Source organism: Cardiocondyla obscurior, linkage group LG04, assembly GCF_019399895.1.
Source record: "Cardiocondyla obscurior isolate alpha-2009 linkage group LG04, Cobs3.1, whole genome shotgun sequence".
Classification (NCBI taxonomy): domain Eukaryota; kingdom Metazoa; phylum Arthropoda; class Insecta; order Hymenoptera; family Formicidae; genus Cardiocondyla; species Cardiocondyla obscurior.
In genome coordinates, this window is record NC_091867.1 from 4,509,225 (window position 1) to 4,533,459 (window position 24,235).

A 24,235-nucleotide genomic window follows, 5' to 3' on the forward strand; every position below is an offset into this window, starting at 1 on the left:
TCACGTAGCACGGTAATTAATATTAGACATACAAGAAATTAGTTTCAATTAATACAGTCCTATGTACGTGTGCTATTTTTAAAAAGTCTTTCTTTGCGATAGTTTGAGTCATTATCTACATTTGCTTCGAACCTAATTACCGGATTAAAGCTTTCATCGAGCACAAAGGAGAAGCCATTATCGATGAAAAGCTTTTTACGATAATTTCGAACAATTCCTTTTCCTATTTCCTCTAAATGAATACCACTAATAATAGTAATCAGAGAAAATAATAGAACTTCAAGAGAAGATGCAGCGCCGTCGTTGACTTGTTTACGACTCTTTCATCATTACCGCCTAGAATTCTTGTTAAAGACGGGAGAAATACTGCACGCAATCTGTAGCAGAATATCACAAGTTTCACTAATTGAGGAGAAACGTCTTCGAGTGAGTACCACCGTCGTCATTTGCTGTACGTGAACGGTAGTATCTGACAGTGTTAAGTAGAGTAGGAAATGTGAGAAAGGACTAATATGTTTCAGAAATGACAATGGTAACACCCGCCAGACGAACACTTGGCTGTTAATAATTACCATGCCATCTAAACTTTTCAATTATATTTACACGCTATCACAATTGGTTAAATTATTTTTCTCTTACTTCGTTTTTTATGTATTGCAATTCTCTAATATTCAACTGGATGCGATTTAAAAAATTATAATATATTAATATTAATATAATAACATATATATATATATATATATAGAGAGAGAGAGAGAGAGAGAGAAATTCAAACACGATTTGTTTACTTTCAAAGATCGAAGGAAGACTGTGTTCATATTGTTCAACGATAACGGTCGACAATAATTGCTTTGTTAATTGTAATGTCAGACAGGCGGAAACGCGATTCGTGATCTCACTTTCGTGACACTTCCTACAACGAGGATGGAGAGATATCGCCTGGCATTTACCAAACATGATCCCAAATCGAGATTCGTGGGCACGCGGACGCTCAGCCTGGAATCGTGAGATTGACCCCGACTTCAACATTGTTCCGAATGCAAATCGGATAGTTTACACCAACGCAACGGCGAGACGCTCTCGGATTACGTTCTCTGATGCATGTTCGAGGACGTCTGACGACAGAGCGAACGTCGGGGTCCGGTGTACGTCAGCCAAATCCAGAAAGTGACAGAGTGCTTACGTGGCAATGCCTCGTAGTCCAATTACGACGGAGGATCTCTCCTATTAATTCCTTTCGTGTTGAATAACCAACGAAACGAACAAAATGCCATCGAACGCACGCTTCGCTAAAACTTGAGCACGAACAGCAGCGAATTATGTGAAATTTTAGGGAGTTGTTGAAATGATTATCATCGTAACTATTGTTACCGCGGTTTCCTCCGTACTTGAATAAACAACGAACGACTCGATGGATACGATTCGATCAAATGCACGTAATGAAGCGTACGCATTGTCATTGCTGTTTATCGCATTTTCGTTCGGCGCATTATGTATACGGGAAAATTTATATTCAAATGCATTCTGACATTTCGAAATTGGTTGCGTTACGTACGCTTGATTATAATGAGGGCTTTAATTCACCTGCACGGCAAAGTTCCTTTTTTTCTTCATTTTTTTTTTTTAATTAATCTGCATACTCTGTAGCGAAAGCATTGACAATAGAGTTACGTGCATTAATTCGCTTCGTGTATTCGTTAATAATCTCGGTTGAATAACGCAATCTATTAATGAGCATGCCTAACGTAGCGGAATTCCCTCCGTACTGTTCGTGTAAATAGCTGACCCACGTATAACACGGATTTGTAATGGACGCAGTGTACGTTACTTATCAGATTGTTCCGGATAGTTTCGGGAGTCTGTGATTTTGGCCTTCTCAAAATGACATCACGTTCCCCCCATTGGAGTCAATGTACTGTCACCGACATAGTTGAAACGTGATATGCGTTGCTACCGGATCTGGAGAACTACGGTGGAAACTCCGTTTTCACAAAGGCTGCGACGCGTAACCAACACTGCATGTAACATACTTGTCCTCCTTTGAAGAGAAGTATGTAACTGACGCTGCACGGTGTTTTTATCATACGCGCATTTAATAATAAAGACAGATGAAAACCTCGCGCTTCTTACTTCAATGAGAACAATTTTTTTTTATTGCCGCTAAATGTACACGTTAAAAGTGTGCGATTAAATACGAATATTTTTTTACAAATTTTTACCGTAGCCAAAAGTTTTTTTTGTTCGCTATTTGCCCAACTATACAAAAGAAATTTATCAATTGTTTTCTTCTCTCTTTTATATGCGTGCGTAAAAGTCACAGGTTGGAATTTACAACGACTCAACGAGAATTCATTGGTGACCCGGTGACTAAAGGGGATGAATCGTGAAAGAAAGAACAATGCTCGTGAATATAAAACCATCCAAGATGGCGGTCTAATTAAGAAGCAACACGAGGCAAATATGAATGTTGAGCGGAATACGCGAACATAAGAAAAAGGGACGAGCAGAGAGGAGCGAGCGAGTTACATAGTTCATCCGGAATGTCAGACTTCCTAGTCGTGCATCTTCTCTTATTTCTAAATGGAGAGATAAGACTGCTGCTCTACATTATAGATAAGCGTGCATGAAAGCATGCAAATCTGCAGTATTTTGAACTGGTACTTTATTCATTAAAAGCGCCGATGCTGCATTTTTTAAATATAATAAACCGAGAATTGCAAACACTGCCGAAAATGTGCGTTTTAGTTAACGACAACCATTTGACAAATAAATTGCTACGAAAAATTTACAGTAAACACAATTTCTGATTATTATTCAGATTGGACGAGCTCCGTAGTTCTTATTTCCCGAGATAGGAAACGGTACGACGTCGTTATAACGCGGCGAAATGAAAGAGGCAACAAAGTCTCCGATTCCACAACAGAGGGAGAGAATTACTCAGATCCGTATTCCCCTACGCTACAAGCAAACGTCGTCAAAGTCGTAAAGTGGCGAGATAGGGTGAATGGGGATAGGCGCACGGTCTGAAATTTCCCGGGACACAGTTCGCAAATGCTCTACTAAAATAACCCCTCAGCGCATATCCTCGGAGAGAATTTTCCATGCTAGATCGAGTTGGCCGTGAACCGAAGAAAACAACGTCCACGACTACATAGCAGCCTGAGCACACGTGACATACACACGTGGCAAAGATATATATTTGCATTTATAAACAACGAATAATTATTTAAAATATAGAGCAAAATATCATTACAGCACTTTATACGATAATTAATAAAATGCGAGAAACTGTGTTGGTGAAGTATAATGAGCTATTATTATTTTAACACGCTGTAAATCTGTGGAAAGGAAATATTTCAAAAATATCTGTCGGAAACTATGTTCACGTTCAGCGGGATTAAACAAAAGATTAAGCCGCTATGTTTTACGCAGTTGGATTGCAGTTAACGTGACTGAGATTACTTCGACATGTATGCGCGACATGTAACTCACACGCGCGTCGTCGCGTACAGTATTACAAATTCAAATGCAGCACTCATATTGTCAGAGTTATGTTCCCCAGAGGTGACTTGTCACAGAGTCGACATTTCAGAACGCGTAACTGTAACCCCTTGTACCGATATGTAAATACAGCCGATGGTGATCTCGCGGAAGTCTCATCGGAGCGCACAGAACAGTGGACCGTATCATTTGCCGATTGAAATGCAGATCTCGATGCAGATTAATGACGTTTCAAAGTAGACGCGTGCTTGTCGAGATGATCCGCTTGCCTACTCCGACAGAAATTATAACGTACCGCAAATCTTTCGCGATATAATACACGTGAGAGCCATGCCATGCGATCGCGATGCATATTTCCACAATCTTCTGATACGCAATTACAAAATTGCACGTTTTTCATTATTATAATCTGTTAATTTAAATAAAAGCAGGAATACGCGTTATTTTCTCTGTATCAAGATCTCTCTCTCTCTCTCTCTCTCTTTTTTTTCTTTTTCTTTTTTGAGGACTGAATTGAGGTCAAAAACATACAAATATATAGAATCAAGAGAAATGTACTTTCCCGAGGAAATGGAGGACGTCTAAAATTTCACAAACAGGATTTGTACTGTACAGTAACTCGATAAAGACTTTTCATACAAGCAACACGAACGTGTTCGCACCACGCTTTGTACGTCGCAAATAAGGACTGACTTACAACTGGTAAATAGATTGTCTAATAAAATTGATTTGTGCCTCCCTTTGATAATACATATAATTCGAATTAAATTATAAATTAAATCTCTTTATAAAATAATTCTGAACTTTTTATTGCAAACTAATATTACGAAAATTTATTTAATAAAGTCGTCAATTTAAAACGCTTTCATCTACCTTGATTTTTACGCGGCTGCTTAATATTTCAATGTCGAATATTCAAGTCGGACGTGCGCTACGTCTTGCGCAACTGTTTTTGTCAAAAGGATCTGCAAGTGTAAAAGCGAGTGCTATCTAATTAGCGGTCAGCTCTGCCAGGCGACCTTAATTCACCGGTTGAGACTCACTTTCCGTTTGTCCACCCGTCCTCTCAGCTGTATATACATATCTACATATAGTGTCATTTAAATTTAGTACACGACTCCTCTATTACATACGTCGTATGTCCGTTTGTGCATTGCAAAATAAGAACATACAGCCGAAAAGGGATTTCTAAATTCAAAAGAGACGATTCACGCACAAAGAATTTTGATAATAAGTATAATAGCGCTTATTTTACGACTGAATAAATTTATATTGTTTAAATATTAATTGTTCAAATTGAAACATAAAAGGATATAAGTAAGATTTTTTTTTCTTTCTTTATCAAGGCGACCTAATGCAATTACGAAAACTGCGAATCAAGATATTTTTTTAATGTCACCCGATCATTCTTTCTATTCTCGGCACAGTGTTGGATGTTAAGATTCGCGCAAGTGATATGGGTCATTCGAAAAATTGCTCTGACGGCATTGAACTATCGCTATCGGCAATAATGCTCTATCTTTCTCCTTCCCTTCTTTATTACGCAAAGATTTATTTTCCACCAGGGATCAACAATTTCCGGAAATGGCAGATACGTAACAATATAAACTTTGATCTACACATCATGCCTTTTTTTATATTTTTTTTATGTCGTTATATTTTTATATAACAAGCTTGCAATATTCGTAAATATATTATGTATTAATCAAATTAATTTTTATAATAAAAAATATTTTCCACATTATAGAAAAAAAATGTCTTTAATAAATCGGTCACGTAGTCGTGAAATATTTCTACCTACAAAAACGTATAATTAGACAATAATTTATTTTAATTAAACAATTTAAATTTTTTACGATGGGGCAGTGAACGGTACATACAATGAAAAAATAATTAAATTCCAAACGCACGGTATCATGTGCCTTGTACGCGGAAATATAAACAGTTGGAATTGTAAACAGGTGGAAATATGCCAAGCGTCTGTACCGAGGTCTGTATTTTGAAAATTCTATTTCTCCTATGTGTAGTAATATAATCTAATCCAATTATTCGTATAAACAAAAAAATATAGAAGGAGAGAGTTGTAAAATTAATTTGGTAATGCAACGCTAATTTACCTTTATATTAAACGTTAGCAGTAATAGATATTCCATCATTCCCAAATATTATATTAATTATATTAGCATAATAACCGTCTGATTATTCACCAAGAGAAATTACATGAGTCGACTCAAACGCAATGTTTATTAAAACTACCGCTTTTAGTTTCGAGAGTTACCGAGATCGAGTAGCAAACTTTGTCATCTTATTACGCGCAACATGAGCTTTCCAAACGCTACGGTAAACCGTACTAAAAGCACTGGGTAAAAGCAAGAAAGTCCGAGCATGCCATTATCGAACACGGCGCCTCTGTAACAATTCTATTTTCCCGACGTTGGTTTACGCTTTATCGGCTAAATGCGGTATTAGCTCCGAGTTCTGTAAAAGAGTAACGTTTCTGCTTCGCGAAAAGTTTACCTTCGCTCTCACGTGTTTCGCGGAAGGATAGTTTCGACAATATTCTTCCGGAATGTAGAACGAAAGCAACGCTCCTTCCGAATCTCATGAGAAATGTCGGTTTCACTCGACACTCAATCTTTTAGCTTGCGATACAATTCCTCGGCAAAAGAAAGTAAAACTAAAATCTGATCCGCCAATTTGATCGAAACTGCTGAGCCGCGATGAGAGTCTCACTTTCAATTGTTCATGGACAATTTTATAAACGGTCCTGCGTAAGTCATGAATTTTTACGAGCGATCGGCGCTCATAAAAATTGGCCACGACCGCCGTAGACATAGATACGGCTATAAAGAATTCATGATCGATACCGGAACATTTGAAGGAAAACGAAGTAGGGAAAGACGTGAGAGAGAAAGAGAAACGGGGGATGAGCGCGAGATACTTCTCCGGAAATTACGCTCTCTCCGCAGAGGCAGCACTTCCGGTCCGGCTATATATAAGTCGTCCAAGAAGGGAAAAGAATCGCAAACGGACATAGCCTGTAAACTTCTCGTGTCCAAAATGTTTTGTCTGCGGCGCTTTAAGTATTCGTAAAAATGCATCGTTACTGCTGATCCAAATAATATAAATGCCGTTTCTCCAAGTAACTATTATTTCAAATTGCCCATTGACCATACGCGCGCATTATGTATTGTATAAGCGAATAAAAACGTGAAACTTGAGTGGCTTTATTCATTACCTTTTTATCCGTAATAACGAACAATACCGTAACACTCTTAAAAAGATGCAATACGTATAAATAATCCAATGTAATATCCCGGCCGGCCATATATATATATAATACGCTGATATTTATGCATTTTATGCGTATCGTGTAAATCGAATATTGTTTTTCAACATCGGACACGAAACATATTTAATGAACCAAGAAATTCTATCGGTACATAAAAGCGATACTGCATTCTCATTCGGAAAATTGTCCGCTACCAATTAATATTAATAATAATATAAGGTAATCAGCGATTGGTTGTCAAAATGGTATTTATTTCACTCCGCGCGTAGTTGTACGGGTTTTGATATAACGGAACAGCGTTACGTAACCGTTCGTTTGATGTATGCCCGAGTATCGAGCGATGAGGCTTTCAGTTAGCAACATGTCCGCGATTAAATACTGACGTTACCCATATACATCTCCCTCGGGAACTTCCGATCCGTTTGCGTCCAAAGTTACTATTTATGACTACTATTTCATATATTTGAGCGCGGAAAAGCCAATAATGTACATGTTAGAGTGAACTTCGCTTGTTAACATCGTTTCGTAAAACACTCGGCAGATTATACGGATGTGCGATTTATTAACCAGCGTGTTTTCTCTTTTCTTTTGCGCAGCTCGTGGGCGGCGAATTCGACATGGAGCTGAATTTCGTGATACAGGACGCGCAGAACATCAGGCACATGCTGGAGCTTCTCGACCATTGCCCACCCAATCTCCAGGTAAGCGAACGATGTTAAACTAGGTCGAATTAATTACGCGCGGAAAATATCCAACGTAAATCCGGGGAGAATGTGGTGGAGAGTACGGATAAGCGGGTGCCCGTCGATATCGCAATATCAGTAATTGAAATTGAAAATCTATTGTGTATATACGCGGGATAATATATATGACAGATGCACGTATATACGTGTACGTGCGTGTGTATACAATGCGCTTTTTGCAGCGCAGTGTTCTCAAGAATGTGAAGAGCATAAAGATAGAAAAGTGATTTTTAAGATCTTTCTCGGATATCATCGAGTAGGGTCGAGTTACACTATTGCGCCGGAGCTGATCGAAGACTCTCAAGCTATTCAATCTTCCCGTTGCCTCGACAGTTTTTGCAATAGACAACAATTTATATCTCTTTATGAGATTTCTCATTTCTCACTATTCGGTTCATATAATTCCCTTAGTCGTCCGTCAACATCTTTTTGAAAGAAATAAATCGCGATTTCTGCTTACGTTTCAATTCCCAGTTCGTAAGTCACTGATTAGCGGAAATAAAATGTCTCTGGCGAGCAGCGCGATTTAGAAACACGTCTAACATAAACGTAAGTAAAAATATTTTCAATACTACCGCGATCAGCTCTCGCTATAGCAAATATTTTATTTATCGCTTGTACCTTCAGTATTCGCAATAGAATTCTGTCGCTACTGAATATGAAAATCTCCAATGAAAGTCCTCAATACCGGTCTTCACATGTACGTACCTACGCTACAAGCATGTCGAGTAAAAACGCAGTAATTGAAGTTATGCGAAAAAAACATATGACTTTTTTTTTACATTGAAATCGCGCCATAACGAAACGTTGGCATGATGGCGCATTCGAAAGGAAAACTATGTCAAATATAATTCGTATATATGTACGAATTTCTGATTTTCTCTTTTTCCTACCTTTCCCTTTATCGTTACCTCGGTATTTGAATCAAAAAGAAAAGGGGAAAGAAAGAGAAAAGCGCGTGGCATGCGTAGGCCACGCACAATCTCAACGTACAAAAGGATCGGAATCCATTACGCGGCAAATTTTTCTCGGGACAGAAACTAGATTTTTGTTTTTTTTCGATTGCATAGCATGAGATTTATCACTGCTTTGAAGCATCGTCTGTATCCTCCGTTTTTCGTGCCTGTGAAGCGTCCAGAGGTACAGCAATTCATAGTGAGGAAAAAATATGATCTCGCGATATCGTACTATCAATAGAAAAATAGCCTGGTGTAATCTGGTCGATATTGATCGATGTAGACGTGTACCGAGTACTGGCATATAATAACTGACCAAAAGAACATGATTTGTCAAAATATTACCGGTAGAAATAAATTGCTCAGGCCGTTTTAACAAATTTTCTACCAAACAATTAATTCTCCAATACGATCAAATTTCCGCGCTCTCCTGTTAATTAATAAAAAAAAAAAAAACAGGCGTTTTAGTCGTTTTATTTTTAGCGATAATTTTATTTGTCCCATTTTCGTCTAACTTGATTTTTTTAAAAGAAAATAAATAAATAGGTACTCCAAACAGTTCGATTTAATTAAAAATAAATACGGACGGTAGTTAAAAAAAAAATTGCGACCAGTTTTTATTTTTAATGCGGACAATAGCTGTGTTAATTTAATACAAACGCGGTTGCATACGATTAATCCGCGTTTCGTATTATTTGTATCAAACGACGTAGTATTTTCGCGAAGCTTAGGTGCAAAGATTAAAGAGAAAGACTTCCCGCAAAAAGCACCATCTGCTATGTATCTTAGAAGTTCGTGTACGCCTCGCTTCGTTAAAAGCGGCGTACGACTTGGCGAGAAAGAAAAGTAAGGAACGGCGAACTTTTGTAAATAATAGCGGGTCCTTAGCCGCCATGTCGGATGGAGGAAAATCCGTTTACGCTTTCGTCGCTCTTCGCAAACTCATACACGACACTTGAGCCTTCGCTACAAACTTTCGGCGTGAAAGTAAATAGAAATTTAAACTAGATGGATGGAATAGACCAAGTTGCGAACGTTCTGTTTCTTCTCTAATCATCCGCGGTCGCGCGTTCTTTTTTCCCGTCAAAACCGCGAGTTTCCGCGCTTGCGAAAATATTCGATTCAGATTTGCACAAATTATTTAATAAAAAATTCCGCTTAGTTAAAATGATCGAACTTCTAAATTCCTAGCGGTATTCCGACGATTTATACGAAAGCTGAAGAGCTGTGCCTAGCAGCTGTGGCTGAGATAAGATGTAATTTGTATCCTGTATGTTAGAGAAAGCTCGTTTTAGTGTCGCGGGATCATATCAACGTATAAACGTTAAGTTCATGGCTTATATGAACTAAATCCACCTAATATTACACGCAAGATGTTCCTCCACTCTTGACGTAAGCTTTCTTTGTGCCTGTATTTTTCTCGACGTGAGTTTAATAAGAAGGAAAAAAAAATATATCTATTTAAATTAATTTTCGCAATTGCAGACATTAAATATTTTACTAATAAAATTAATGGAAGGAAATGTTAATTTAACTTTATCTTGAACTAACATCCCTGAATTTAACTGAGGAAATGTACTTCTTGCGCCTGATTTGCAATGCAAAGACCTTGCGTTTACTATAGGTATTTTGACTGTATATTTTGCCGAACTAAACAAACTTTCCTTCTCTTGTTTTGCAGAAATTAATTAATTTTTATTTCGTATCAAGGAACACGCGAGTTACTTACACGACATTTCCGGAAGGTCTGTTAATTATGATCGCACACGTTGCTCGTAATGTCAGAAAACAAGGATCGCATGACACTTGGCACGGCCCTCCTGTTGTTAACCGCGATGTCCCGTAAATTAGTATAATGGACGAATTGCGAACGGTTGGTTGATATAACGCCCAAGTTATAGTGTACGGTTAGCGTATGGAACTAATTATGATTGTGTACTTGTATTGTTCATAAGAAATTATCGTATCTCTTTCATTTTCCAGCATCTGTCATTATCGCGTACGGCGAGATAATATCGTGACAACGTATAATTTTGACGCTACGTACAAGTACAATAAAGCCAAAAAAAAAAACTGAATAAATATAATATATATATTACTCACCTTACTGCTATTCCTCCATTATTTGATGCCTCTGGCAGATCATCTTTCTCTATCAAGAAGGCTTCAGCAGGAAGGGCGTCATCCTCGCACATCACTTGCATTTTGCACAACTTTCACACAATTCTTGAATACGCTGCCAATTACTGTCACACGACTCTGCTCGCATCTGAAATCAAACAACACAATAACGTTAGAAAATCTTTGTACATCGTAAATAATTTTTTTATTAATAAATAAACAACTGATTTTTTAATACCCTAAGCTGAAAATGGTATTATATAAATCAAAAACTAACGTATTAAAGTCAAAACATTTTTCATATCATTTCTTGACTCTAATATCTGTCAGTTGAATATATGCCGTTGGTTTTGAGACGCATTACATATTTCACTGTATGTTCGCGTGGAGCCATCCATCTCCTTGAGATCTAAGCCGAGCATAATGGACCAACGTAATGCTCGTGGAAGCGTATTCTACCTAAATCTCTAGTACTTTTCTGTTAGAATCTTTGAGTAGACGAACATCCTGCGGGAACCGCGAACATAGCGACGATCGCGTTAAAGAGACACAATGCAGTTTGAAAGTGCCATTTGCGACGCATTCGTAGTTACGTCACTTTGAGAAATCGACGGAAAGCTTTCTAAATGAACGGCTCACCTATCTCGCGTTATATTCCTGCCTTCATTATTTAAATAAATATTCTGGAGGAGACTCTATTTTTCAGAGAAATATATTTCTTAAAAATAACACAACAGTAATTAAATTTCAACAAAGAAAAATAAACAAGGTTGAAAACAAACAAACTTTTTATTTTACGTAATTAACATAAATGTCATTTACTCAATTCTTTATCACAACTTGATTTTAATTATGTCTCTTTAAAAAAATAAAAAAAAAAAAGAGAGAGAGAGAAAGAAGAAAAATGGTGAATGCTCTACGATCGATAATAAAGAATAGAGGATTAAATTAAATTTTCAGCGTAGTAAAGCAATTTCGCTATTCGTGGATGAAGCTGCAGGCACGTGGTGCGTTTTCGAAGAGAAAAATTAAAATGGATGAGACACCCGTCTCGAAGGAAAGGTCGAGTAATGCGACGCCTTCACTTCAGTGCTATTTCAGAACCTGGCAAGGATATGGAGGCTAAGACATTCTTTTTGACGTACTGTTGTTTACAGTTGAATGGATACACGTCAAATCGAATTTTACGTTATTTGTTATCGTTTACTAACCCACCGGAGCACGATGTCTCACGCGATAACTCATTACAGCATCCTCATTTTATCACGCGGTTAAAAATGTGGATAAACGTTGCTTTCGTTTTGACAATACGCTAGTAATATTTTTGATTTCTATGCGACGGTGAAAAAGAATTTTATCTTTTACCCGAGTGAAAATTTACAACAAGCGTAAACAAGAATATCAGTTTTTCACTTCGCGAAATGCAACAACGATTTGCAATGAGAGTCACAACCGTTTGTGAACTCGATTTTATCCAAGTATTATGTCGCATTGTTATTTTGATGAGATGTAAAGCCGGATTACCACTAGCGAACACAACGCTCCACATGTGATATTTTATGTACATCGTAAAAATCTATGATTTCTATAGCAGGATATAGGCAATCAACATTTCAACAACAAGATAATTGATATATATTAACGTAACAAAGTTAGAATTATTTTCAATTAATTACTTAAGAATAATATGAAAACGCGTACACCTTTGTACATTATTATAGAATTATATATATAATTAAAATTTTCTAATAAACGTTCGTTTAATAATTATGTTTCTATTTGAATTAAACGTACACAATTAAATTAAATTCTGTGAAAAATATTGATTGTTACGTACGGTTCATTAGCCACTAAATATTGGTGGTTATTAAAGCATAACCTAGCCTTTAGAATTTCAGTCTTGTTACTTCCAATTGACAAACTCCGAACTTTCATTAGATTTCATTACCCCCTCATACAGTGCGTTCTATTCAGTTTACTATTAACAGCGTTTAAGCGTAATAACTCAGATATTGCAGGACCGTTCGCAGAGCTTTAATAAATTGCGAGACGGGTTATAGACGGGCTATACCTGCAACAAACACAGGCTATAAATTGTAATTCCTGTGAATATGCCATATTCGCTATAAAAAAAAAAAAAAAGCGATGGCCGATCGACGAACGAACTACCATTTATCAAATGCAGCTCGAAAGAGAAACCCGATGCACATATACGCTTATAAAGAAATATCAACAATTTTCACCGACTTGTCGAAAATGTAATTTAGAGATAACGATTCCTATCGTATGAAAGAGAGCGCAAAACTTGATTAATCGTACGTTGATATACGGACAGATACAACAACCTATTTAAACATGATTGAAAATCGATAGAAAATTAATAACGCAAATTAATTTACAACTAATGTATTATGGATAGATATGTAAAGTTAGAATTTTAAATCGTAGACGTTTATATAGGTGTGTGTACATTTAGCGAACGAATACCGATTAAATACAGCGATCAGGACATTGCTCGGTGAGGTGTATCGTTGGTGTATTATTTTTGCAGCGACTGATTTGTTTGTGAATATTCGCGTTCGTTGTTCGTTCGATACACGTTTGCTAAGTACATACACACACACATATACACTTTAAAATGAATATCTGTCAGGAAATCAATACCAGGTCGCTGTTGACAATATCTGTATTTCTTTAACTTGGAATTAATTTGGGTCAATGACTGTAAGATAAATATCAACTGCACTGTCAGTTATGAAATCAGCAGTTTACTTACATTTCGATAGTCAATCTAAATTTCCTTGCTTACTCTCTCTTTCTCTTTTTTCCCTCTATCTCGGTCTTACAATTCATTACATTTAATTTATTAATCAATATCCATGACAGTGATATCAGGTAATCGTATATCATTGCCACAGAGAATTGTACATAATTACCTACCAAATAATTCACACTATTTGTAGACCAGTGGTTCATCAGACTAAGGGAGCCAACGCAATTTCCATCTATACTCGAGAGAGAGGACAGAGATCAATTGAGTACTTAAATGTCAAACATTAACGCTATCGGTATCGAACTGATATGCAATTAAGTAGCAATAGTGTTATTTAAACGCATGTCTTGTTGCGTTTCGGTTAAACTTTGTCAAACGCAATGTGCATTTTATTTAGACCTATGATAAAATTACTGTAAGATTAATTGATCGTGATAAATTCAATTATTATTGAAATGTTGCATATTGCAGTTCAAAGGAGACTGCAATCCGCAACATTTATATCTGCAATGCATATCTATAATATATAGATTTTCCAGCTTTTATAAAATTATTCCATTTACGATTTTATCAAGTATTATACATGTACGATTAATGCCCTGCATAATTTTCGAATTGTTTTATGATAATTTCATGCTAGCGCCATTAACGTATTATTACAATGGTATAGGTAATATGCATATTCTACTTTAATATTATTTTCCGAATTAAAATTTTCATAGCGCACCATTTTACTGATTTCTTCTGTTTTAGGTTTTTACGAATTTTTATCGAAAATATGAAACTTATATGTGATATAAAAATAATACATAATATAAATGTTACCTAAAAAAAAAAAAAAAAAATTATTTTACATAAACTTATTTTTACATTTAAATGTTATATACGAAGAAATAAGCACATAGTTTTATCAAGAAAGATCTTTTATATTTTCTTCGTTACAAGATCTTCATTATCTTTCCTGTGTATTTAGAGTATGCTTTAATAAATTTGAAGACTTTTTGATTATCTAGATAAGACAGCAAACTCATAAGGGTTAAAGGAAAAGTTTCGTCTTTCAAGAGATAGACATATACCGTTCACGGTTGATAAGAAAAGATTTGACAGGCCAATAAAATCGCGCTTTTATATACGTATAATAACTTCGGTAAATTAGCTATCCGGACTAGCCATGCAGATTATAGTTGCTGTAACATCCCGGCCGAAGCTTCGCCATAATGCTCGACTGCACGTGCGTTACCTAATTACCGTACATCAAGCTGAGCAAAAATGTTCGCGATTTTGTAGCACGGTTACGGTTCAAAGGTTTACGATATGTCATCGGTGCGGTAAGTTGCAGGTTGCCAACGATCGGATAGCGCGCGTCGTAATATTCGCCTCCGCGTCACCAATTATGTTACTCGCTCGTGTTATACGTTGGTACGATCACATGCATCTCGCTTACATGTGCTCGCGTGTACATCCACGTGTACGAATATTGGGTTATTAACCCGGGCGGAATATTAATCCTGGTTAGCAGCAAGTGCCGCGATAATGGTGACACTTGTGCCGCGGTCACGGAGAATTTATGCCGACGAATCTCGCGGTGCGGCTTATTCCGGTGAACCGAAGCCGATGAATCGCAGCCTGTTTCGTTCGATGGGTGACCGATTGATTTTACAGCCCGTTTATTACGGTTACAATGGTAACCGGATGATAAATCAGTATCATTGTAGTGATTTATAAATAGATACATGCAAATATATATATATATACATTATTCCCTCGTCCAATTTACATTTCTATCCAATAGCGATACGTCCGTTATAATATCGACGAATTTTACGATTGGTAAATTGTTCTCTCTATTGACATAAATCAACGTTGCTGTGCAAGACCATTCGAAAGAGCTGCAATAGTTGGAAAATGCGCCGCAACTTTGTTGGTTCATAAAATTATGATTGCCTTTTTGATTATACCGAATACGATACATTGCAAATAGACTTTGTATTGGTCTAAGATATTTATCCAGACTAAATTCGAAAGTTTCATAAAAGAAAGTTATTTCTCGTTTTCAGTGTGTATTATTAACAACCAAAGAAAGGGGGGGCGTGTATAAGCTTTTAGAGGGAAAGTTCTCCTAACATTTTCAAGAAGTTATACCCGCTGATATTCGCTAGTCAGCCATATTTCTATAAAAATTTCATCGGGAGCTGTATCATAGATCACATAGCACACGTGCGCCTACATTTTCCTGTGTTGCGGCAGCGTGGCAAGAAAATGAATTTTTGCTACAATTCCGTGGACCGTATAACATACCAGCAGAAAATATTTATAATAACCAGCCAGAAATCAATAACGCGGTAGAAATATTTTTAAAAACTGAATATATTATAACTAAATATATTAACGGGAGGAATTTTCTCGTTTATTAAATATTAAAATATTACATAAATGTTTTTTTTTTTTTTTTTTTTTTTTTTATTTTAATTTGTACTCTATACGTTTGCTCTTGAGTGTCATTCGGGAAAAATTTTTATATTGTCGATTGATAAACGTACCTACTTTAAATCATAGAGATCCATTGCGATGCGGACCAATTTAAGAGACAGTCAACATGTTTTCGAATGAGCACTCTACGTAACAAGAGTATCACTCGATTTATACGCATCGACTTTTCATAACTGCACGTTGAATCGCGTCGATTTTAGCTTATCTCTCGTAGAAAGATACTCTGTCTACCGTTCGTCAGTCGAGATGCAGATGCACGTTCGGGATATACCTATGAATGATTCGAATTCACAATGTCCGTGGAATGAACGGGAAAATAAAGGTGACGAAACGATCAAGTGGACACGCTCGAACGGAGATTCGATGCCGTTACGCCATTGCGTGAGCAGAATATATTGATTTATCACGACCCCGTCCAACCCGATCGCACCGTCGTCGCCGCCACCTCGCCGTCTCTCTGAATTTCTCCTCGTCACTTCGAAACGCGCACCCAACTCTGTCTTCAATTGTGGAAAACCCTCGTTTTCCTCCCCGCGCGAGCTGTACTTCAACTCCGATTCACCTCTATCGACGTTCCGTTCGTGCGACATCCGTGCGAAGCATTATTGTCCCTGGTATTGACGATGTCGCCCTGTTATGCCCGGACTTCGCGCATTGATCCACGCGGGATATATCCATATCCACGCCTGTGGCCTGTCGATGATATTATGCCGCGTGACGAGTCTTTATACCGCCGGAATTTCTTCTCACTTGTCATTGAAAGATATCGGGGAACGCATACTAACGTTTTACAAGCATAATGTTGCACTGACCCATATGACGCTTTCTACATCATGTTTTTTTTTTTTTTAATATTTTGCGCTATGTTTCAATATTCAGTCTGTATCGATAACTTTCTGTTTATCATCGTTACGATTTTTCCCTTGCACATAAATATAAATTAGATTTATGCACTCGATAATAAATATGAGAGTAATTCTGTTATCATTTAAATTGCTGTTACGCAAAGTGTTATTTCGCATCAATGATCGCCGTGTTTACCCAATATTTACTTTCATCTCCGATCTGTCTCCGCAATCATGAAAAACATCGATTTTTCCGCGCGAGAAAAACCGTAAAAAAAATTACCCGTGTTGGCGTTGATGCGAACTTCAACGTCGTCATTGCATCTTGACTACAACCGAGCGTTATCATGAGAATTCTATTCAGACGTAGGAGTTCTCGAGAGCCCCAAGCATCTAAACATTCCGCGGGTGTAATCGAGTTGGTGCAATTGCACCCGGAGGGGTCGATACAGCGGAAAATCGGAAATTCAAGAGACACCGCCACAAATTTCCATATTTCGGTGCAATATGAACGAGAAAGTTCAGTCGATATCTAATAACGAAAGTCAATTCTTATTACACCCAATATTATTTTGTTAAAAAAAAATTTATTTTTTTAGTAATTAATTACTTAATACGAGTATTTAATAAATTTTTTGTAGAAAGAAACATCGGAAATGTTGCATTGTGTTTACAGTGAAAGAAAGTAATGAAAAAATATAGCGCTATAGCAAAAAGAATCGGCTTTTAAATATGAAGAAAGCGAGAAGAAATGGTAGTCTCGAAACATGTCTTAAATGGTCTCAAGATGCTCTTTTATCATTTTAATAATAACTGTCCGTAAAGGATAGAAATAAAAAAAAGAAGGCGGGACAGAGAATAACATGCATAATGCCGTAACAGAGAAGGTATGAATAAGAAAAGATAGTATAATATCATTTGCATCAAAGGGGGCGCGTAATGACTCCTTGGTCTTTATTACGCGTTCAAAGCCCATTTCGCGTAAGTAAAATTAATGAGTATTAATGAGGAACAAGTCTTCGTGATTTGCACATCGTCTTAAAGTGCAGAGGTGGGAGGTAGCGACATATCGGTATAAGTCATGCTATCACCGTGGTGCTCCCCTTTAAAACTAGTTTAGTTGAATATCGTGTATAACGATGTTCTCGAAAAGAAGGTAGAAATAGTGAAGTCAAACGTTCGGCCAACGCGTAAACAATAATATAGCACAATTCGCAAATTATCCACGGACAGTGAATCCCATTTTTATGAGCTGAGCGTCAATCTAAGTCAGGTAAACAAAGAAGAAAAATGCGCACCGGAAAGAATGTGTACGTTGGCATTTCGAGAGTCGGTATTCCGGTAAAGGGCACGAGGATGAACTTTTTAAACATTGTTCGCATACTGGCACAATTCCTGTCCAACATAATTTTTCGCTAAAACGTCTAATAGCTTTTATTTTATGTACACCGTAAGCACGTTAAATAAACAAAAACTATACTGATTAACGAATTGTTTTATGAAAAAATTTATTTCCTAAATATAAAAAAAAATAAAAATGAAAAAGAGAGCGAAAGGATATTCTGAACGATGATGCCTCTCTCGTCAAGTGAGACTTACTTGCACTGGAAATACATAGACTAAAAATCTAATACTTTGATCTCCTATAACAAACGATCGAACGTATCGATCATATATGTGTATATAGCCGAAGGCTAAGCCATGTCGATATGCTGATGAGGATTTAGTTCCACGTCACGCTTCCGTGACGTTATACCCAACGATGTAAAGAGAGAAACGATCCATCCAGAAAGGAGGCTGGCTCCCTGCTTCAATACGCGACCGAGATGCATTCTGATGCCAGGGGTCTCTCGTATCCTCGCCCTCTTCTTCGCTTACTCTGATCTACTTGCCCTTCCCTTCAACAACACTTCGCGACTTACGTCGATCCATCGCACCGGAAAATTATTCCACGGAGGGGGCACTCGGGGCTTTGCCACCGAGAGTCTCGTGACACCGATTGCACGATCCCGGCGAATCGGATGAACGATAACGCGACCCACTCTGACGTCACTATGGATAACTGAGAAATTTCCGTTCGGGGGTGAATAACCAAGGCACTGGTTCGGAAAAGCATGAGACAGAAGGCTTTATAATATTTTACAGAGGGGTTAAAGTTATAGGAAAAGTTGTCCCGTTTGTTATCGACTTCATTTAACGTTACAAATGTATAAGATCTACATTCCGATAAAATTATGAATATTGTAGCTTTATATGAGATAAAATAGATTTCAGTAGTACAATTACAGGCTCGTAAACTCGAAGACAAGAACGATGAACGCGATTATGTCAGACCGATTAGAACCCATTACGAACGACTTATTGAAAACGTGAAACTTCAGCTTTCATTCGAAAGACGGACAACGGCTTTCATTTACTTCGCATTCACTGATGAACGTCTTGACGCGCGCTTCGATCATGCTCGCGCTTTATTGCCAATCAGAGACTGGGGAGAGAAATGGAACCTCGCGAACAAAATAAAGTGGAAATTCCGGGGTTGAAGAGGTCTGTACTTTTTTTTTTTTTACCATTCTCTTTCTTACACTACGAACGATGAGGTATATAATCGATATCTATAAGGTTTGCTTTTAATTAAGTGCTAGCACAATAAACGCCCGAGAACAGATTTTGATAAATACGTCAGAAATTTACAATAAAATTATATTAATTTTAATATATTTTTCCGATTATCGAAAGATAATAAAAAATTTAACAATAAATTCGTATCCACGCGATAATAAACATATGTTATAAAAATATCGCAAAGTATGAGTTGCTCTCACAAGGAGATACTTCGATTTTGGAAAGATAATCATATTCATGTTTTCTCGTAGAGTTTGCTCTCCTAACACTTTTCTCTATCTTCAATAGTATCGTGAATATAGGAGGGAATTACTTCGCGTGGGAAATGTTCCGTCTTACACGATTTCAATTTTCCGCTCGACCCCGTATACGCTTTCACGATTTTCCTCGCAACAACGCTCTGCCGATCGTTACGCGCGCTTGCACAAAGAGATCCGCCATCATTTTACTCAGGCCCTTTATTTCCCTTTTTATTTCCTAGCAAATCTGCATGTTCGATTGAGCTGCGACAACGGCAACGACGATAACTCATCTTGTTGACAGTCTTTGTTGCAGTCAAGGTACATGCTCTAAGTAGTATATCATCGTAATGTCAAAGCTCGATGTTTCATTTTATTTTAATAATCGCGAACTTTACGTTACTCAAACCTCTGACGTCTACTTTCGTTCGTTGCATTACTATCATTTTAATGAAACTGTGGAAATATGAATTACTCGGAAAATTAAGATCAGAATTACTAGTTGTTAAAAAGAAAAAAAAGACCATTATCTTCTTGAACGTGTAACGTTACCGTTGGAAAAACTCGCTCGATTTTCTCAGATTCGCCGCGGCGAGAGAGAAAATATAACGTGGAATAAAAAAAAGGAATGCAATTACAAACATCCGAGAGAACGGCAGTTATACACTTGCCCTTGTTGCAATCGACGCGCCGTTTAACGATTGGGAAAATGGTATTTGCAGCGCACCAATTTTACCACATTCTACACATTCCGCAGGGCATTTGCAGTACACGAATTTTATCTAGCGATGCGCTATTTTCAGAGAGGCAGCAAAGAATTACGAAAATTTCATTCGTATAATGAAAGGAAACATATTGGCAGAGTTTTGCTAATAAATATTCAAAAAATCGTCTTGCAAAGTTTAAATACCCCTTCATTTCTTATCGCAGATCTAAAGTAGTACGAGTCATGTGTGTGAAGGCACGTGTCCATTCTGGTGAAATATTTCGGACAACTTACTGAAGTTCTAGAGTACAAGCATAATTTCATAAAACTGCAGTATGTCAAATTACTGTCCAAGTAACTCGCTGTCGACGGAAAAGAATTTTCGCGTAACAGCGTTACTCAACTTTGCGGTTGAAATTTCATTGTCATTTCATGAACGGCATGTTATGCAATAATTTAATAACTCAATTGTACTCGGCGTCCAAAACTCGTCCAATTTACATTCATTCACAACTGCTACATTAATCATAACCGCAAATTTTACGTGTAATTAAAAATTAATAAATCAAAAAGTACATTAAAAGTCGTTACGAAATATTTAACTCCTCAAAGTTGTAACACGAAATAGATTTTCTAAATTAATTTGTAAATAATAAATTAACTCAATGCAAAATAACTTAATCTTTTTGATATTTATGAGCAAAATTATAGACGTAATAGTTAACTACAAGGTAAAATAGATAATATCTATCGAAGGGAACTTCGAACCTGCTCTCCAGTACAAGCTACTATATTACTGGGCCAATATATCAAGCTTGACCTGTTAGAACTTAGGTAGTTCTCTCATTCACCAAAGACGACTTTGTTCGTCAGGCCATTTGGGATCGAAACTTGTCGCGCAAGAAGTTTAAAATGCATCATGAAGATGTCGGTGTACATCTCTCGGGAGGTGTGCCCCGCGGGATCGTTGTTTTACTCGCAAAACTCGCCCGTTCGTGAAGATACATTTCAATCCAAAAACGGAAGGGTGACGTTAGATGAGAACCCGAAGACGCCCCATAGCGCAGCGAGCATTTGTCAACGTGCCCGGAATCGCGGACGGTGTTCGATCCTATTTGGATTTATCTCTATAAATCTCTGTTAGATCTGGACGTGCCAGATATCGACGCGCGCGTGGAAAGACTATACGCCAGGCACGCAAGAAGATTTCTTAAGAAATTTCCATCCGCCCTGAGATTGACTGTGGAGCAAACGGAGATCTGTGAGATCTGCGCGACGAGGAGACGCCGCGCAAAAAAGATGGGAAACCGCAACGAAATTTTTCTACCATGGGGGATGAGAAACCGAGTGAAGCTTATGGTTTCGCCCTCCGTGTATATCAGCTGTATCTCTAGGATTATAGGAAGAGAGCGAGTTTATTCTGAGTTTCCGACGGAAGTGGCGACATAAGTCCAAAGCTGATCGATTCGTCACCTTAAGCGGATGTGGCGGTACGAAGTAAATCAGTATATTATTGGCATTTAATCAACTCGTCCGTGTAAGAAATTGCATATGTATAATTTAGCGTAAAGTAGATGGATTGTATATATGTGACAAGCTGTCCATTGCCTTAGTTTAGAATATATCGCGCGGCCAAGTTACCGAAGAACTCAATCAATCCGTGTCTGCTCTCTCAAGATACTCCATATATATTAGTTTGTAAACTTCCCAGGTATCGTTCGATAGGAAATCGCCTGCAATTCGGTTATCGAATCGTGCTTCTAATTAACTATGGCTCTCAAGTATAGATCGATACGTTAACGTCATCAACTAATTTAAATTAAACAACCTGAATATTTAAATTCAGTTATTATTAACACCTAACATTAAATATCAAATTGCGTAGCTGTATTATCTCGTGCTCGTTTCTAAAATTGATTTTACGCTGAAAGAGATTCATGTAACATTTACTTAATCGTACGCTATAATGTCGTCTCAATTTCTTTGACACACTAGCGGCATAACAAAATTACATTTCTAGCATTTGCCACTGTCGCGTTCCCTTTAACAAAAGCGACACTAAGCGAAGGCTTTTACTTATGTAAATTAAAGTATTCTTAACCAGCTGAGTGCTATTTCCGAGAAGCTCTTCGAATAACTATTATACGAGTGGATGTTTCGTTTATTTAATGACAACGTTTCTCATCAGAAACAATTGTGCGGGACGGGACTTCGCGCTCGCAAAGTTTTCCGTGTGTCGGCTGTAAAAAATACATCGCGGAAACTTTAAATGCGACGTAAATATGAAAATTCGCTGCATCCTTAAGATTTATATTATTAAAGTAGCCTGCGATAAATGGAACTTTTGCCGCGACAGGTATACAGATGTTACCTTTTAAAATAATAATTGCTACTTCTCAAAACTGTGTGATCTAAATTAGTATAATTATATTTGTTGAATAATGGAATATTGTTTAAAAGTAATTACTTCTTAGTAATTAAAAGTTCGTACTGCAAAACGTTTAAAAAATAATTTTCGCCAAGAATAAAGAAAAAAAGAAAAAAGAAAGGGGGAAACAAATTTTGATTAAAACCTATTCAATTTTGTATCAAACTGTCAATACCTTTAAAAAAATTTGTTTACAAGCCTGGGTCATTTAATTTTCAATATTACACCTTTATGGTGTATGAAAGTGCCAGATTAAACTGAGCATCTTTTACTTTTCTTTTTTAATACGTTACAACGCGTTGTGCATACAACTGCAAAGCGGCATTGAGCCTTATCATTATTTCTAGTCCGCGATTACGCCTTATTGTATCTCACCGTTTTACAACCTCGAATGCAAATAAATTCCTAAATAAAAGACAAAAGACTATCGTAGTGAGCTGCAAGATCGGAGCCAAGTTTTGCACGTGGCATTAACCCTGTATTAAAATTGTACACAATGCATCACGCGAATAAGTTTTTAATGTATCCTCACGCCTCGAAGAACTTTACGTTTCTTTCTCGTGCAGGCTACGAAATCCCACACGGGTTTTTACGGCTCCGCCGCTCGCGCTTTTCTCGAGTACGCTCCGAGCAAGCTTTCTCATCGAAATAACTCTCGGCCTCTCTTCTCTCATCTTTCACGCCGCCGTTCTAGCCTCGTTTCTAGCGTGAAAAATCGTAGCTTTCGAGTGATGGAGCTTTTTTGGTAAGTAGCAAAGAGCCAACTATTTGAACTGATCGTAAATTCTCATACATCTTTCTATGAGAAAGCAATCAAGCAACTAGTTAAACGGTATTACGTACGTTTAAAAGTTTGACAAATATTCCGTAAAAATTAGTTGCTAGTGATATTTTTGAAAATATACTTTTTCGTGAAAAATAGTATAAAAAATAATAAAAAATTGGGTTGCATATCATTATCACGTTTCATTCGCTGTTGTGCAAACTTATTATTTTTCTACATATATATTATATCCATATTTTTTTATTTTTTTTTATTTAAGCACTTTTAATTTTCGCATCATGGAAAGGTTTACACTCTGTATTTTCCTAGTACGTGCGTCACAAAATTTATTTTCTAACGTTTGCGTTACATGACAAGCCACGTATATCACATGATGTAGAATATGTATGCAGCTACGAAGCACCTCACTACATATTATTTTGTCTGCAAATACACTGCGGTTCGCGTATTTCAAGATACTCCAGGATTCTGTTTAATTAGCGGTAGTTTCACGTAAATGTCGCAATGACTCCGTGTTGCCGAGGCCCGACATGAATTTCACGATTCTTGACTCGATGAAGAATAACTATCATAAGCCCATAAAATCCCCGAAATTTCCACTTTGTTCTCACGAAATATTCTCTACGCGGGACGAAAGCGGAATAAGTAACTATGCTCCAGAGATTTTGGCAACTTTATCATCGGCCGTCACTGTTATTTATTATACAGTTTTGATATCGGATAAATTATTATGCA

General features: G+C 37.2%; 1 protein-coding gene across 13 annotated transcripts in view; it reads left to right on the top strand.

The window, feature by feature from the left end:
* The window catches only part of Rg (A kinase anchor protein rugose), a 266,288-nt gene that overhangs the window by 149,722 nt on the left and 92,331 nt on the right, over nt 1-24,235 (top strand). For all 13 annotated transcript variants that reach the window (XM_070656134.1, XM_070656139.1, XM_070656131.1 and 10 more), the window contains exon 2: nt 7,390-7,494. In XM_070656134.1, coding sequence (XP_070512235.1) covers nt 7,390-7,494 — 105 coding nt within the window. The remainder of the gene's footprint in view (nt 1-7,389; nt 7,495-24,235) is intronic.